This window comes from Glycine soja, chromosome 16 (genome assembly GCF_004193775.1).
Source record: "Glycine soja cultivar W05 chromosome 16, ASM419377v2, whole genome shotgun sequence".
Classification (NCBI taxonomy): domain Eukaryota; kingdom Viridiplantae; phylum Streptophyta; class Magnoliopsida; order Fabales; family Fabaceae; genus Glycine; species Glycine soja.
In genome coordinates this window covers 35,669,954-35,688,392 of record NC_041017.1, presented here as the reverse complement: position 1 = coordinate 35,688,392, position 18,439 = coordinate 35,669,954, and the positions used below count along the sequence as shown (strand labels likewise).

At 35.6% G+C, this 18,439-nt stretch overlaps 1 protein-coding gene and 1 long non-coding RNA gene across 2 annotated transcripts; one reads left to right on the top strand and one right to left on the bottom strand.

Moving 5' to 3' along the window:
- Positions 1-1,373: 1,373 nt before the first annotated feature.
- Positions 1,374-9,956, bottom strand: LOC114390144 (receptor-like protein EIX2). The gene is made up of 2 exons (XM_028350831.1): positions 8,858-9,956; positions 1,374-3,561 (listed from the first exon to the last, which is right to left on the bottom strand). The coding sequence occupies exons 1-2, from the start codon at positions 9,666-9,668 to the stop codon at positions 1,574-1,576; spliced, it is 2,799 nt and encodes a 932-aa protein (XP_028206632.1). The 5' UTR covers positions 9,669-9,956; the 3' UTR covers positions 1,374-1,573.
- Positions 9,957-11,788: 1,832 nt separating this feature from the next.
- On the top strand, positions 11,789-13,089 carry LOC114388923. The gene is made up of 2 exons (XR_003661650.1): positions 11,789-12,111; positions 12,858-13,089. It is a non-coding gene; the product is annotated as an uncharacterized LOC114388923 (long non-coding RNA).
- The last annotated feature ends 5,350 nt before the right edge of the window (positions 13,090-18,439 follow it).

Below are 18,439 nucleotides of genomic sequence, written 5' to 3'. Positions count from 1 at the left end.
TCTTGTGCCAAATAAACAACAAAAAAAGTCTTGCATTATTAAATTCAAGTCTTCTATTACATGCAATTTGAACCTATAACTAATTTTAAATGATCAAATTTTTATTATTGAAAATAAAAGAAAAGAAAAAAAAATTGTCTTCTAGACAAACCACAGACAACTCCACCAAATCCATATCAAGGTCCCCACTTTTTCAACTTGAACCGTAGGCCACTCCATCAAATCTATGCCAAAGTTTCTTATCATTGACAACAAATGTTGAGAGTTAAGTCAAGCATGAAAAAAATAGGGTAAAATATATCATTTCTATCCCTATAAAATTTTAATGTGCTACTTTTTTTTTTTATCCTGAGTTAAGTTTGGATGATAGATAATTATCATGTATTCTTAGATTTTGGTGTCATTTTAGGATATTTATGTGATATATGTCTTTTATGTTTTTTTTATTGTCATGAACTAATCTTCTCTTTTGTTGGAGTTGAATATAATTGGTTCATTTTTTATGTAATGACTATTTTTTAATTGAATAAAGCATTCTAATTGTTTCTCTTCTATGTTTAATATGTGTTTTTGGCTTAATCACCTGTTTGTATGATTTTTTTTATTCAATTGTAATTAAAAAAATTCTTTGAACTACGAATTGCAAAAAACACCTAATAATTTTTATGTCTAGGAATAAGATAAAAAGAATTGAGCATCAATAAACACTTTATCTTAATGAAAATCATTTAGTTATGTTAATTTAAGGGATTGATAGTGTAATCAAGGGATTTAGGTCTATTCACTAGGAATTAAAGTGAAGATAATATGATGGGTTTATGATAATATAACCTTTATTAAATATGAATGTGTAGTTATTAGGTGATAGAAACTTCAATGAAATTAAACCCCAACAATTTTTTCATTGATTTAACCCCAACAATTACATGAGGTGTTTGTTAAAATTCCCAAACAATTTTTTTCCTTAATTTTTTCTTTTATTTTCTTCTTTAGTTTTCTTATTTTTATTTCTTCCTTTAATTTCTTTATCGTTATGCATATTGTTATTTAAATCAAATTAGCTAATGTTAATTAATTTCAAATATTCATAGTATAGAAATTATACTTTTTATTACCCAATTATTGCCTAAGTCCTGTTAATGAGTATTATAGAAAAAATGCATGAATAGCAAGAGAAGGAAGATGTGGAAGGGTTTAGAAACTGCAGAATCCTATGCAAGCTCCAACATTCTACACTAATTAAATTCATTCAGGCAAATTCTAAGTTACATGTGTAAAACAATCTTCTTAAATCCAATCATCGAGTGTGTCATTTCAGGTATTTTAATGCTAATCATTGTTAGTGCACAGATACTAGAAGACAATAATGCGTCATAAATACAAAACAGAATTTGATGCTCAAGTCTGAAGCTCGTCTAGTTCTCTTAACATTAAGAACATTTATTACCAATGAAAGCAAAACAAACAGACACCCCATATGAACATGTACATAGTATGGTAAACCTTTTCACATTTTTAATGTCTAGAATAACACGTTGTAATGTCTCTCACTCCTAACAGTTAACATGTAAACTCAAAATTTCCCATGTAACCTTCTTACCATCAAAACTATTATCACATAAATCAGATCTCTCAAGTGGTCAAGATAATGAAAATAAGCACGCCTCCAAGTTCTGTTGAAGAAAACAACACTGCAAAAACCCCAAAATCCTGCTGCAAATCCAACTCCCATACCGATATAAAACTCTGATGTTCCAAAGAAATTACCATCACCGTGTCCAACAGAAGCACTCTCTGTCAACTCTTCCTTGTCTGTGCAATTTTTTGTTACAGGAGGACCACAAAGCTCAGGATTTCCAGTGTAGCTAAGTTCTTCAAAGCTCTGAAGTTGGGTGCTCGTGGGAATTCTGCCTGATAAGTTGTTGTATGATAGATTCAGGACACTGAGGAAGGACAAATCAGATAAGCTTTGAGGGATTTGACCTGAAATGTTGTTTAGTGAGAGATCAAGGGATTCTAACAATTTCATTTTTCCCATGTCATTTGGTATCCCTCCAGACAGATGATTTCTAGACAAGTTCAAAAACCGCAAAGCAGATAGCTTGGAAATTTCAGATGGAATTGCTCCAGACAGCTTATTACTTGAAAGATCAATCATTCTCACCAATATCAGATTGTCTCTGTACTCTAACTCATCTCCTTTGGGAACTAAGACAAGAGTTTCCTTGTAGTGGTTATAACTGAAGTCAGAGCCATATGAATAACTTAAAGGGTTGGCAAAGAAGTCATCTTCACCAGCCATTGTCTTCATGTCATCCAAACATTTTGGAATGGATCCTGACAGGCTGTTATTGCCGAGATCCAGCACTATAAGGGAAGAAAGTTGACAAATCTTTTGAGTAATGCTGCCATTGAAATTGTTGGATCTTAGACGAAGAACCATTAGATATTGCATTTCCCACATCCAATCTGGTATTGTGTCAGAAAGTTGGTTATTGCCCATGTCAATGAATTTCATTGTAGAGCAATTTTGCAGTGTTGAAGGAATATATCCAGAGAAGCGGTTGTTGTCTAACAACAAAGACTCAAGTTGAGATAGATACCCCATGGAGTTTGGAATAACACCAGACAAATTGTTACTACCCAAGTTCAAATGCACCAATGCTTGCCAATGCACCCAACAGTGACCAAGATCACCATATAAGACATTATTTGAAAAATCAAGCACACTTAACTTATTAGTGGCATTTTCCTTTCCACATAAAAAGGGAGAAATTGTTCCGGAAATTGAGTTATTGGCAACATTCAGAACTTCAACATTTGCAGACACACTTGGCAATGTACCCTTGAACAAATTAGAACTCAAATTTATGACGCTGGAATTGAGAAAGATGTTAGATAGGTCTCCACTTAACAGATTGTTTGACAGATCCAGGAATTCAATTTGCAAAGTCCAATTCCAAAACCAACTTGGAACCAAGTCTGCGATACCTGCCTTAGACATTGTCAAAACCTTCACAGAACTTTGCCTTTTTAGCCATTCTGGAAACTTAGGACCTATTCCAAAGGAGCTCAGTAAAACATATTCAAGCTGAAAAGGAGGAACCCATCCAGAGTTGACACTGAGGAACAAGTTTGTCCAAGACAAACGTAGTTCCTTTAATTTCAAAAGTTTTACAAAATTTGACTCTTTTATAGATCCTTCTAACAAATTAGATGAAAGGTCTAACATCACTAAATTTGAGAGAGTTCCAAGAGTTACAGGCATATCACCAGTCAAAGAATTAGTTCCAAGATTTAATACCTGCAGGTTTCTGAGGAACTCAAAACTCTTAGGAATGGTTCCATTCAGTCGGTTGTGAGCCAGGTTTAAAGTTCTCAAGGATGACAAGTTTGCAAATGGTGAGGGAATTGGACAAGTAAAGGTATTATTACTGAGATTTAGAACTTCAAGATGCTTAAGCTGGCCTAATGAATCTGGAAGTGGCCCACTGAGCTGGTTGTTCTGCAGGTCTAGATTTTTTATGTTCTGAAGGCTTGATATTATTTGTGGAATTTGTCTGATAGAATAGCAAATGCAGAGGAAGAAATGAACGAAGCCACAGAGGACCCGAGCACACAAGCCAACACAGAGGAGTCAAACATACAAGTAGATACAGGGGAGCCTAATTCAAAGGTGCGAATAGCAAGTAAATCCAAGAGGAAGGTTGTCAGGCCCGCTTACCTCAAGGATTTTGTGTAAAATCCTTCATCACCGTATGGGAATATAGCTGTTGCTCTTAGTGCTGCCACGTAGGATGATCAGAATAACAATAAAGGATATTGCTGATATTCTGTAAATGCAAAATGACAAAATCTGTTATACAGAATTCAGTATAAATCATCATGTAATCATAGCACAATTCAATGAATGAAAAGCTAAATTCCCTTCCTTATCTTGATTTCTGGAGGTGCTGGAACCCTCGAAACCAGTCTTCTAGTTCTTCCCCTATCATCTTGGTGCTCTCGTTGATCCCTCCTCCATGGCTGACTCTCCCCTTACCCTTGAAGAAGCCATCCGCAAACTCACGACCCATCAAATTTCCCTTGCTGAAACCCTTCAGACCATGGCTCTGAAACTTGACGAGCTTCTCCACCGTCTTCCCCCTGTGCTCCCTGACCCCATCGCTTCGTCTTCCCCACCCCCTGTTGCTTCTCCTGCCATCACCCACAAAATCAAAATCGATGTTCCCCGTTTCGATGGTAATGACCCCATGGGTTGGATCTTTAAGATCACCCAATTTTTTTAATATCATCAGACCCCAGAAAATGAGAGACTTACCGTTGCTTCCTTTTACATGGATGGTCGCGCCTTGTCTTGGTTCCAATGGATGAACGGTAACCGCCAGTTTACTTCATGGCAAGGCTTCCTACAGGCGCTTCAAACTCGTTTTGCTCCGTCGCAGTACGAGGATCCCACGGGGACCCTTTTCAAATTAACACAGCGAGGCACGGTGGCTGAATACCTCGCCGCCTTCGAGGAACTTGCAAACCGTACGATTGGCCTTCCTCCTCCCTTTTTACTTAGCTGCTTTGTTTCGGGACTCACCCCCAAAATCCGCCGTGAGGTCCAGGCCCACCAGCCTCTTACCCTTGTTCAGGCGGCGGGCCTGGCTCGTCTGCAGGAGGAAAAAATTATGGACGCGCGGCCCCAGCAACGCCCCAAACCACCTCCACCTTTTCCCTCTCCCTCCTTAACACAGCCCCTTCCTCTCAGAACCATTAACCCTAGCCCCACCCCTCTTTTACCTAGCCCTCCCCATCCCACACCACCCGCCGTAAAGCGTTTGACCCCGGAAGAGATTGCAACCCGCAGGGAGCGCGGGTTGTGTTTCAATTGCGATGATCGCTACCACAGGGGGCACCGCTGCTCTTCTCGTGTTTTTCTCCTCATCTCTGAGGATGAAGACCCTCCACCACTTCAAATACCTCAGCCCAACCCGCAACCCGAACCCGAAACACCCATACCCGACCCGATAGACCCGTACCCGGCCCAAATCAGCTTTAACTCTTTAGCCGGAAATGTCGCGCCTGAAACGTTGCGTTTCATGGGGACCATCGGAAACCGCCATGTGGTACTGCTGGTTGACGGCGGCAGTACTCACAATTTCATTCAACATCAACTTGTTTCTCAATTAAGCTTGATCCCTCGCACCACCACCCCTTTGCGAGTTATGGTGGGGAACAGACAACAATTAGAGTGCACCAGCATCTGTGAATCCGTTCCGGTCACCATTCAAGCCACTGAATTCATCGTTGACCTCCATGTTCTTCCAATTGCAGGAGCTAATGTGGTTTTGGGCATCCAATGGTTGAAATCATTGGGCCCTGTGCTCACGGATTACAACTCACTGCGCATGAAATTTTTCCATGCAGGCACTTTCGTTGAGCTTCAGGGGGACACAGAGACCACTTTGAACTCCTTATCATCCTCCCAGTTCCATCGTCTTCTTCAGCATCAACCCGAGAGTTTATACTTCCACATTGCTGTCCTCCATGACGACACTTCTACACTCAATTCCGATATTGACCCCGTCATTCAGGACCTCATTAATCGCTTTCAACCTCTCTTCCAGGTCCCTGAGAAGCTTCCGCCGGCACGACCCACCGATCATCGTATTCATCTTATTCCTAATGCCACCCCGGTGAATGTTAGACCATACCGGTACCCACATTTTCAAAAGCAGGAGATTGAAAATCAGGTTGAACTCATGCTCCAAAAGGGCTTAATTCAACCCAGTAATAGCCCTTTTTCCTCACCGGTTTTACTTGTGAAGAAACAAGATGGTACATGGCATTTCTGTGTGGATTATAGGGCCTTAAATTCTCTCACAGTGAAGGATCGGTTTCCGCTACCTACTATTGATGAGCTCCTGGATGAGCTCGAGGGTGCCCGCTGCTTTTCTAAATTGGACCTACTTCAGGGGTACCACCAAATTAGAATGCATTCCGGTGATATATCTAAAACGGCGTTCATAACTCATCATGGTCATTATGAGTTCCGTGTTATGCCATTTGGGCTCTGCAATGCCCCTTCTTCATTCCAGGCAACCATGAATTCCTTATTCCAGCCGTATCTTCGTCGATTCATTATAGTTTTCTTCGACGACATTCTTATATATAGCGCCACTTTTGTAGAGCATCTCACTCACCTCGAAGTCGCCTTTCAGGTATTGCTAAGCCATCATTTTGTTCTGAAGCTTTCCAAATGTTCATTTGCACAGGCCCAGGTCGAGTACTTGGGACACATGGTGTCCTTCGAAGGAGTTCAACCCGTTCCTTCCAAAATTTCAGCAATACAGCAATGGCCCATTCCTCAGACGACTCGAGCTGTTCGAAGCTTCTTAGGCCTCGCAGGCTTTTATAGGCGCTTCATCAGGGGATATGCTTCTCTCGCCGCCCCCTTAGTAGCCCTCACCACTTCAGACAAGCTTCACTGGTCAGCCGAGGCTCAGGCTGCTTTTGATAAATTGAAATGTGCTTTATCACAGGCCCCTGTTCTTGCATTGCCGGATTTTAGCTTACCCTTTCAGGTGGAAACGGACGCTTCCGGGGTTGGAATGGGGGCGGTGCTTTCCCAACAAGGCCACCCCATTGCTTTTTATAGCAAACCATTCACTGCTAAGCTTCTAAGGGCATCTACGTATGTGCGTGAGCTATTTGCCATCAAGGCGGCTGTAAAACGATGGCGGCAATATCTCCTTGGGCATCGTTTTATCATTGTCACAGATCATAAGAGCCTTAAGGAATTGCTTACTCAGGCTGTTCAAACCCCGGAACAACATACTTATCTAGCTCGATTAATGGGGTATGATTACCAAATTGTATATCGCTCCGGCAGTCATAATCAGGCCGCCGACGCCTTGTCTCGTCTCCCGGAGCAAAGATCTTCCTTGATGATACTCTCCGTGCCCTGTCTCACGTTTATCTCAGAGCTTCGTCAACAATTGGATTCCCTGCCTGAGTATGTAGCCCAGAGGAACGCGATTCTGCAACACCCCCTGAGTCATCCTCATTTCTCCATTACCAATAACTTTATCCTTCATAAGAATCGGATTTGGGTACCCCGAGGATTTCCGATGATACCTACTTTAATCACGGAATATCACTGCACTCCGACTGGAGGTCATATGGGCATTGCCAAGACTCTTGCTCGTATCACGGAAAACTTCTATTGGCAGGGCCTTCGGGATGGCGTAACCCGATTTGTTTCTCAGTGTCTTCCCTGTCAACAGACAAAGTATGAAACGAAGAGAAGCGCGGGTTTATTATGCCCTTTGCCGGTACCCCACCGTCCTTGGGAAGACCTTTCTCTTGATTTCATTGCCGGACTCCCTCCATACCATGGCAATATTGTGATTTTGGTTGTTGTCGATCGTTTTTCTAAAGGGCTTCATTTGGGCATGCTCCCGACATCTCACACAGCTCACGCGGTGGCCACTTTATTCATGGAAATAGTCGGCAAGATTCATGGGCTCCCCCGGAGCTTGGTCTCCGACAGGGATCCCCTATTTGTCAGCCAATTCTGGCAGGAGTTATTCCGGTACAGTGGGACGCAGCTCCGCATGAGCTCCGCTTATCATCCACAGAGTGATGGTCAAACGGAGGTCATGAACAGGGTAATTGAGCAATATTTAAGGGCTTTCGTGCACAGCAGACCGAGGACTTGGGGAAAGCTTCTCCTATGGGTTGAATGGTGTCACAACACCGCATGGAATGCCGCCACCAGTTCGACCCCGTATGAGATCACATTCGGACGAAAACCATTCAATTTTCCTGATTATCTGATGGGAACCTCTAAGATAGTCGCGGTGGAGGACATGATTAAGGAGAGGGAAGAAATGTTATGCATCATCAGGAAGAAACTTCTAAAAGCTCAGGGAGCTATGAAAAAGTCTGCTGACAACAAGCGCCGGGAAGTGGTCTACCAGCAGGGAGATTGGGTCCTTCTTCGACTCCGGCCACGTCGCCAAGCTTCAGCTAAGGGAGTCTTTGAAACAAAAGGGAAACTAGCAAAGCGTTTCTATGGGCCCTTCGAGGTTATTGAAAGGATTGGGCCTGTGGCCTATCGTCTGAAATTGCCGGAATAAGCTCGTATTCACCCTGTTTTTCACTGTTCCCTCCTGAAGCCATTTCACGGCGACCCAACCTCTCCCGGAACCAATGAGGTCACTAAATTGCCTATTCAATTTTACCAGAATCAACCCCTCGCAATTCCGTTAGCCATTTTGGATCATAGAAGGCATCCTCAGACAGGAGAATGGGAAGTCCTAGTGCAATGGGAAGGACTCTCGCCGGACGAGACTTCGTGGGAAGATTGGAATTCTTTACAGCAAGATTATCACCTTGAGGACAAGGTGACTCTGCAAGGGCCACCGAATGATAGAATAGCAAATGCAGAGGAAGAAATGAACGAAGCCACAGAGGACCCGAGCACACAAGCCAACACAGAGGAGTCAAACATACAAGTAGATACAGGGGAGCCTAATTCAAAGGTGCGAATAGCAAGTAAATCCAAGAGGAAGGTTGTCAGGCCCGCTTACCTCAAGGATTTTGTGTAAAATCCTTCATCACCGTACGGGAATATAGCTGTTGCTCTTAGTGCTGCCACGTAGGATGATCAGAATAACAATAAAGGATATTGCTGATATTCTGTAAATGCAAAATGACAAAATCTGTTATACAGAATTCAGTATAAATCATCATGTAATCATAGCACAATTCAATGAATGAAAAGCTAAATTCCCTTCCTTATCTTGATTTCTGGAGGTGCTGGAACCCTCGAAACCAGTCTTCTAGTTCTTCCCCTATCATTGTCCCTGTAAAAGGTTACTGTGTAAATCAAGTTGGACAAGAGTTGTGCTGAGATTAAATAGCCATGAAGGGATTTGGTGATTGAGATTGTTAATTGAAAGATCAAGGACTTGGAGATGTGTGAAGTTGGCTTTTCCTTTTGGTGGTCCTAAGTTATCAATTTGACAGCTCTCCAAGTGTAGTTCTGAAAGAGATGGAAGTGCACTCAGTACTTGAAGCCAGTTACCTTGTTTATGAAGGTCTGAACCACTCAAATCAAGGTACTCTAAGGAAGATAGCCTTGATATCCAATTAAGGTTATCTATCTGAAGAGCATAATTGTATCCAAGATTAAGGTGCTGCAGGTTTGAGAGGTTTCCTAGTTGATGAGGAATTAATCCCATGAACCCACTTAAGCTAAGGTCCAAGTATCTCAGACTCTCCAATGAGCCTAGGAAGCTTGGTATTGGAGTAAGAACAAAATAATTTGAACTCAAGTCCAAACGATTCAAATATTTTAGTTCAAGCAAAGAAGGACTAATCTCTCCACTCAACTCCCTATAGGGAGAGCCCGCAGGTGTGTCAAGATTGATTTCCATGACTTTACCTGTGTTGTTGCAGTGAACCCCTGGCCATGTACAGCAATCCGATTTGTCAGACCACGATGAAAGCCTGTTTGAAGGGTCTGCTAGTCCATGCTTGAAGCTGAGGAGTGCATTCCTTTCCTTCTCACTGCAAGTCATATTGAGCCTTGCTGCCTTGCTTGCACTGAAGTGGAGAGTTGTTGCAGTGGACAATATCAAGAGAAGAACATGAGTTGCATATAGCACTGCCATGAAGAAGAAGGAAGACGAAAAAGGTTGAATCCACAATTTTCTGGTTCACGGTTGGTATTTACTACTAACAATGCCTATATAGGATATATACCATAGAAGGGTTTGCATTTAAAATTTTATTCCACTAATGGTGGTGGTTGCAAAATGCACACATATGTAGAGGTATATATGTCTACAAGGAGACATTTAGGATTAAAAGTGTCTAACCACACCACCATTATTTTGCTCTAGTTTATTTTATTTTGATTTAATTACCCTTTTAATCCTTATAGTTGTGATAATTTTTTTTAGTCCCTATAATTTAAGACTTTCATTTTGGTTCTTATATTTACAATTTTTTTTATCTTTTGACCCTCGCGGGGAAGATTCAACTCACACATAAACATGAACAAAATTAATAAAAATAGGGAAGCAAGCTCAGGTACAAATGAAGTGTAATGGAGGTATGAGACAAAGCCACTACACATTCCATTATTCTTGAGTCTGCCACCGACCTCTGCAAGCTTAGCATTTGCCAATTGCCATGATGTAATCTCCTTCTTGACAGTCTCTCATCAAGTTGGAGTGGTATCACAGCATTGAACTAAGTTGATCGTTCCAATGGGATGATGGTTTTGATTGCTGCGGATAAAGTGTGTCATTGTGAGTTTCTGGTCCCATGAGTTAAACTATAAGAACTAAAAAAAATATTGTCGTAACTTTAAGGTCCAAAAGGATAATTAAACCTTTTATTTTTTTTTTATTTTTTTTAACAACGGGTTATATATATGTAGCAGTTTATTCTAAACAATGGACTACGTGTGAAATCTTGGAATTCTATGTAAGAAATGTTATTTCAAACTTCTCATCAGTCTTCATGTCAATGATGACATGCTCCATTTGAATTCTAATTCTTTTGATGATATTGTCGTCTTGTATGTTTTCTAATTCTTTTGATGAGTTAGAAAATTAAGCACACAAACACATCAAGATAAAACGATTACATAAACTTTGAAATTGTTAGTCTTTGTAGAAATTTTACATCAAGACAAATTAAGTTTGCATTTTCTGTGCTTTAGCAAAATGACACATGATATTTATTGGTCTTAATTCTAGGTAGACTTTTCTTAGTATGTTTTCTAATTCTTTTGATGGGTTAGAAAATTAAGCACACAAACACATCAAGATAAAACGATTACATAAACTTTGAAATTGTTAGTCTTTGTAGAAATTTTACATCAAGACAAATTAAGTTTACATTTTGTGTGCTTTAGCAAAATGACACATGATATTTATTGGTCTTAATTCTAGGTAGACTTTTCTTAGTATGATATCAATCTTAGAAAGTTTTAGAAATATTCTAATGTGCAACTTACGAATGTTTTGGAAGAGAGGAAAGAAAATGAAAAAGGGTAAAAAAGGTTTAAAATTTGAATTTAAAAAATTAGAAGAAAAGAAATTTTAATTGGCCGAAAGTAACACACATTTCCATCACTCTCCTTTTTTATTTTTCTTCTTTTATACACCTTACACCTATTTTATCTTTGAGGAAGACTAACAATACCCTTTTCTGTTATTTATTAAAATTTATAAAAAATCACAAATTTTAATTAATGGTTTCACATCAAAATTAAGAAATATATATAATCATTAAATAAAAAATAGAACTCACCAATTTAAATTTATAATTTTTAGTCAATAATATACAACATTAAAAAAAAAGATTTTTTTTCTTTATAACCAACAAAAGAGTACTAGACAGTGTCACTAACGATATTTCTCTTTTATATTCCCACCGGCGCAATCACTTTACCACTGAAACCACAACAACCATCACGCTGTCCCACAATTTTCTCTTATTACATTGGCTTAGTGCATTTTTTTTATTTTTCCTTCATATAACCTTTAATTTGGTTCACAATTTAAAGAATATGTCTTCTAGGCTTGAAGAGAGCATACTAAATACTTAGGAATTTTTGTCATTTCATTTGTTCTCTTGAATTAGAAAATATATTAGGACCTTATTTTACTTTAGAGCATGCTAGTAATTTTAAACATTAAGATTTCTCTAATTTTAAACATTTGTTCTCTTGAGATTTTTTTTCTCTTTCTGGAAGAATCCCATCAGGAAGACATTTTGAAACCTTTGAAGCCTCTAGTTTTGAAGGAAACATTGATCTTTATGGTGAACAACTTAACAAAACTTGTCCTGGGGATGGAGATCAGACAACAGCAGAGCATCAAGAACCACCAGTCAAAGGTGATGATTCAGTTTTCTATGAGGGATTATACATGAGCTTGGGGATTGGATACTTCACTGGATTTTGGGGCTTATTAGGGCCATTACTACTGTGGCGTCCTTGGAGAATTGCTTACATCAGGTTTCTGAACAGATTAACAGACTTTGTATATGTATGTTTATTGTGAATGTGGGAATTGTTGCTGATCGCTCCAAGGCAAAAAGGTATGTTCTAGATTAATTTGTCAATTTCATGGTTTATGTTCTGACTTAGTCTTATTTTACATATATCAAGAGATTGCTTCACTGGATCAAAAAGAGCAATATGGATTTCACTTAGAGGAGGCCAAGAATAATAATAATAATTTAATCTAATTATTATTTAACTTGTAATTTTTTTAAAATTTTTTACAAAGAAAAAATATACAACTATATTAAGCATAAAAACATTACTATCTAATTAATTTTATCATTTATGTGAAAATAAATATATAATTTTTTTATTCCTAAATACTAGAAACATAAACTCTTTCAAATATATTAATTAGACATTTATAGAAGAAACAAATAGATGCATTTTTTAAAATGATTTTCCATAATTATAAATGTACACTTACACATTACAAATATTTTATTATTATCTTTAATTTCTTTTTATCTCACTTTTTACCATCACATTATATTACCTATTATACATACACTTCTCTTTCTTTTTTCTTTTTGTCTCCCTAAGTGTCAACTAAGAACTAAGATGACATGTATTATTTTTCAATATTTTTTTTCATAAATTTTAAGGGGACCGTAATTCTTTTAACATGGTATTTTAAATACACTTTGTGAAAAACTTGGGGGCCATGGTCCCTGCATGTATACTTCCATTTTCAATTTTATATGAAAAAATATAATTCTGTTTATATCTTGTAATTAATCCAGCACATTAATTGTTGTAAAAAAAATGCTGATTGTTGCAGATGTGCTGCAGGCTTCTGATCAGAGAAGAAACCATTGTTGGCAGCTACAAATGCGAGATAATTTCTTTAATATAGGAGTTTACAATGTTTTGTATTTAAGTAATGAACTGCAAAATCTTGTTTCCAGAAACTTAGTATGCTATTGTTGTATTTATTGTATAATATATTTGTAATGCTGTTTGTTTTTCATTATTGTGCTTAGATCTGTGATATCTAAAATTTCACCACTTCCTATTCATCTTCAACAGTGCTTTCTACTATATTCTCCTAGTGCAGCTATACTTAACTGTGAATCAAATTTGTGCATGAGAAGAAGAATGCAAGATACCCTATTTGTTCCTAGTTACTACCAGTGTATTTGCATCCTTGTGTTAGACCCCCTCTGTACATGCACTTTTGCTTTGCCAAAAGTAGCAAGTAGAGCATTAAAAATTGCATCAAGCTAGTGTTAGGTTGCTGGACTTATCAAATCTTATCTATTTATCTCAATTATCACGAAAATAGAAAAGAGTATATCTGTAAATGAAATTCACACAATGAATGCTAATTTGAAATTGTCTCTCTTCCGTTGCACCAATATGAGAGTGCCAATTAGATCCCATCATCTAGTCCTTTGACAGAGTAAGTATTTCACCAAGACCAAGACTCTATGTGGGTCCCAACTAATAGTTAGCTTCCTTTGTCGATAAAAGTGAAGACGTTTGAACCAAAAGATTTTTCGGAAAAATCGATATTAATAAACTCAACTTATTTTTAATTATGATACTATTTTTTTAACATTCATTTTTATAAAATTGATGTTAAAATAACAACATTAAATGTATATTTTCTAGTGTTATATAAAGGGTTCGACAAGCTAGATTGAGAGAAATTCAGAATCTGCTACGCTCATTCTCCTCATGCTATTTCATTGATCAAGGGTCCTATCATCTTGGCTCATCGATATGCTTCTCTCATTCGAAATATTCAGAATATGTCAAAAATTATTAGAAATATTTATAAAGACAATATAATGAATTAATGGTTGTATGTTAGTCCCTGATAAAATTGAGTGGAGCTTGAAGACCAATAAGTATATTACATGAAATTAGTTAAAAGAATCTCTCAATAAATAATATAGTTGAGAATTTAATTTTTATTTGAGTCTAATAGTAATAGAATACGAATATTGTAAATGTTATTGTTATATAATAATGATATATATAATAATAATTAGACAAATTATAGTGTTTATTATATTCATACTGATTGTATGAGTATGAAATAGTGATATTTTTGTATTATAATATAAAGATTATGTTTTAAATAAATAGCGTATAAACTATAATTTTTTAAAATTTTTCACATGTATTGAAATATATTAGTACTTTAAAATAATGATAAAAAAAGATGATATTGTCGTCTTCTTTGTTTTCTAACTCTTTTAATGGGATAGAAAATTAAACACACAATCACATCCAAATTTAAAAGTAATACGACTATATAGACTTTGAAATTATTAGTCTTTGTGGAAATTTTATATCAAGACAAATTAATTAAGCTTGCATTTTTTGCGCTTTAACCAAATGACTAATGATATTTATTCATCTTAGTTCTTAGTAGACTTTTCACAGTATGATGTCAATTCTAGAAAGACTTGGAAATATTCTAACGTGCAAGGACTTTTTTATTTATTGGGGACCAAAGATTGTGCAAAAACATTAGTGTAAAAATAAATTAGTATTGTATTTCTTGTATTTTGACAAAATAACACATCATATTTTTGGCGGGTTTAAATAATTGTTTTTTCCCTATAAAATTAAGAATTTCTTTGCACTTTAATATATAAATATTTTTTATATATATTTTAGTGCTTGTAATTTTAATATTTGAATTTATTGTTTGCTATCAACTATCAATAGGTTACTGATTATGTAAGAGTGATGTTGGTAGTTCATTGGCCTGTCGACAATATCAATAGTTTGACATGCTATTATATGTAAATTTTTTGGTAAATTGAATTATTACATTTTCATATATTTAAAATAATTGATGATGTTAGATCAACTTATGAGAAATTTAAAAAAAAACATAATTTACTAAAAATAATTACATATTATTTATTATTAAAATCTTTATAAGTTAATTAACGGTTAATGTAATTCCATGTTATGTCGTCAATTAATATTTTTACTTGACAATAAAGACTAAATATTTTTTTTTTAAGTTTGACCAGGACTAAAATAAAAAACTTTGAAAAACTAAAGCAGAAAACACACTAACTAATTTATAGTAGCCAAAATAATGTTTAAGCCTTGTTTGTGTTAATTTTACATAGACTTTTTCTAAGCATGGTGCTGGTTAAAGTGACAAACTCAAATACCTTTTATGGGCACCTCACGTGTCATTTAATGACATTACAAAATTTCCCTTGATAATGTAAAAATAGAATCATATTTATATTTTTTATTTATTAAATTTTTAACATAATTTTTTGGTCGAATTATCTTCATGAACATGTAATTAATATACGAAATCATTTTATTACACAATTATATAATTATTGATTTTTTATTTTAAATTCTAATTTTTTTTCTTGAAGAATGGTAAGATTTTGTAAGAGTAATTTTTTAAGAGCCATGTCTTAATTAAAGAAAAAAAATCAAATCACAATATAATAAAATATTTATTAGACGTGATTGATTAACATGGCAGTATCAAATGAAACAAGAATGGTTTCCCTCTCATTTTTCTTTTAAAAAAATTATATATACAGGTTAATTAATTTTTTATATAAAATATATAGTTATGAAATTTATTAATTAACATAATTTTGTATGTTTAAGCTTGTTATTATTTTACTCCTCCACTACTTATTTTCTGGATATGTTCATGTTAATTAATCCCTATTAAATATCTTAATCCCCAACATATGAACACGGAAGATTCCAGCCAAAAGATATAATTGAATACAGAGAATACCACCTTTTTTTTTTTTGGTCTAGAAGAATACCACCTGTTTAAGAGAACATGCATCTACAAGTTATTGGTGGTTTTTTCTACTTCTTATGATAGCATAGATGAATATTATTGTGGTTTTTTTTGGTCTAGAAGAATACCACCTGTTTAAGAGAACATACATCTACAAGTTATTGGTGGTTTTTTTTTTTTGTCTTATCAGATGAAAGTTTGAGGACACAATTTCTGCCCAAAACATAAGCTCCCACTATCTACTTCATCAACAGACTACATATATGTGATATGATTCTAAAAAGAAAACATGTATAAACAGCCAGTTCAATTAAATCCAAGCAATTGTTTTCCAAGTCTGCCAACCCTTAAAATATGGGTTAGAAAATTAAGCTCGCCAATCACATCAAAAAGGAAAATTAAAACACGTCCACAAAAATATTTAAATCAAAAGAAAATTAAAGGAAACTCACGCTGATACATTAGTTTGTGGAAAAATTCTGTCTTCACGGTATTCTTTTTCCATACTAGGGTCCGTTGGCTGATACATCAGCTAATCGCTATCAATGCAAGTTTCAATATATCAACCAAATATTGAGATAAATGCCACAAAATCAAAAATAAAAAAGAACCCCGTGCATTTACATTATCTGAAATTCTTTGAATGCTATCTGGTCCAAGAGAAAATTCCAAAAGCAAATTTATTTTAAAGGATATAAAAATACAATAAAAAAATATTTTGGCACTAGGAAATATGTAAAATGAACAAATAATGAGAGAAGTATTTTTCTTTACAATATAGCATGCTAGACAGAATTATCAATTGTTAATGACAGAGAGCTCTAAACTAAGAAAAAGACTCTCAAGTCAATTGTCTTTCCTCTCAATATTTTATCCTGAATAACTATATAAGTGATTTTTACATCATATTTTAACATAAAAAATTATAAGGCTCATGTTAATGATTTTTTCCTCATTATATGATACTTAACTTTTTCATTTCTATCTGATGTGAGACTTCTCCTCACATTTGTACTTTAATAGTCTTTTTCTCATTTTGTGTTTTTCTCACATGTTAGCCTTTCCCTCGAGCGAAAGTCATTTTCAATCCAAGAATATTCATTGGTGACCCTTAGAGCTTAATCGTTTTTGCCCCCGGCTTGTTTAGCCATTGCCACAACATGTTCTAGTATCTTGTACTATTGTAACACCTGCAACTTTGCTACCTGACATTCATGCATGAATTCACCCGTTAGAAAGATTTTTGATGCAAGGAACTCTATATCCATGAATCCATCAACGCCATCTTACTCGTCTAAACTAGTCACTAAGTCAAACCATTGACTCTGATATCAAATTTTTTGAAAAATCCAAGAGAGTAAATACTAGAGAAATTTTCCACAATAGGTCACCAAACAAATTACATAAGTAAACTTGATATCATATCTTAGAATTCCAACACTTATTTTTGAATAAAAAACCTGTAGGTGGATTCTAGAATAATTTTAATAGCATAAGAGATAGGCAAAACCAAAACATAGTTTTAGTTCACAAACTAAACAGGATCTAGACTTGTATGTGAGCCCCTTTTTTATGCTCATTCAACCCTGCTCTTAGATATTAACTTATTTATAAGTAAAAATCAGAATGCAGGGGAGAGTGAATATGATACGGCTTACCAGTAGGAAGAGAACTTCTAAGAACACCTGAGAAGTGTAATGTACAACAAGAATACAGTTTCTTGGGAATCAATTTTCAATTTCCCATGAATTTAGATAGCGAACTAGTAATTATTATAATTTCGAAAACAAAATTGGTCAGAATATCAACATGTCCTCACTTATACAAACTCAATCGATGGAACAAAAAAACAAAATTCCTGATCAATTTTCATTCCATGTCTGGAGCAAAAGTACTTCCACAACAGCAATGGGAACAAAATAGCGTGCATAATGCAAAATGGTATTAATGACTGCTAGAATTTTGTAATATGCAGCATATAACAAAGGTTTGGAGGATGCTATTGCTGTTATTATCAAAATAGCAATGCCTAGCTATTGATTCTCGGGATTGTAATTTATTTTTGCTTATTTAGTACCTTTTTGTGTTGAGAATTTCTTCCTCTCAATAATAGGGCAAAAGTTTACATTGTGTTGAGAATTTCTTCCTCACAATAATAACAAGATTGATTGTTGACAATTTGGAAACTCTTATTTTAATCTATGATAACATATTCTGATCCATGTGAGTTAAGGGAGAAAAATTAATTAAAATTTAGGTGTGCTCTATAGTAATAGGATTTGGTGCTCTGTTTTATTCAAATTCAGCTGAAAAGTTCATGATGTGACATTTTGTTGTTAGGTCCAATAAAATATTGTTCTAGAGGGTTCTAGTAGTTTCGGTGATGTCTTATATGTTTTACAACTTCTGTTTTTATTTTATATTTTGGCTTCTCTGAACTTGTCTTGGTTTTTAACTCAAACGAGATGACTTCTTTATATTTAAAAGAGAAAAAATTCTTATCTGCTCAGTTACAGACATCGGTTATGATATCTACATGTGAATAATAAATTCAGTTATCAAGATGATTTTGTATGCTCTTTTTCCAATCTACTCTGCATGTCTTATAAATA

Excerpts from the sequence above, each read along its gene's own strand:
- LOC114390144 (XM_028350831.1), bottom strand. The coding sequence starts at position 9,668 with ATGGCAGTGCTATATGCAACTCATGTTCTTCTCTTGATATTGTCCACT. Across the intron at positions 3,562-8,857 it reads ACACAGTAACCTTTTACAGG|GACAAATTCCACAAATAATA; the intron begins GACAATGATAGG and ends GCTATTCTATCA.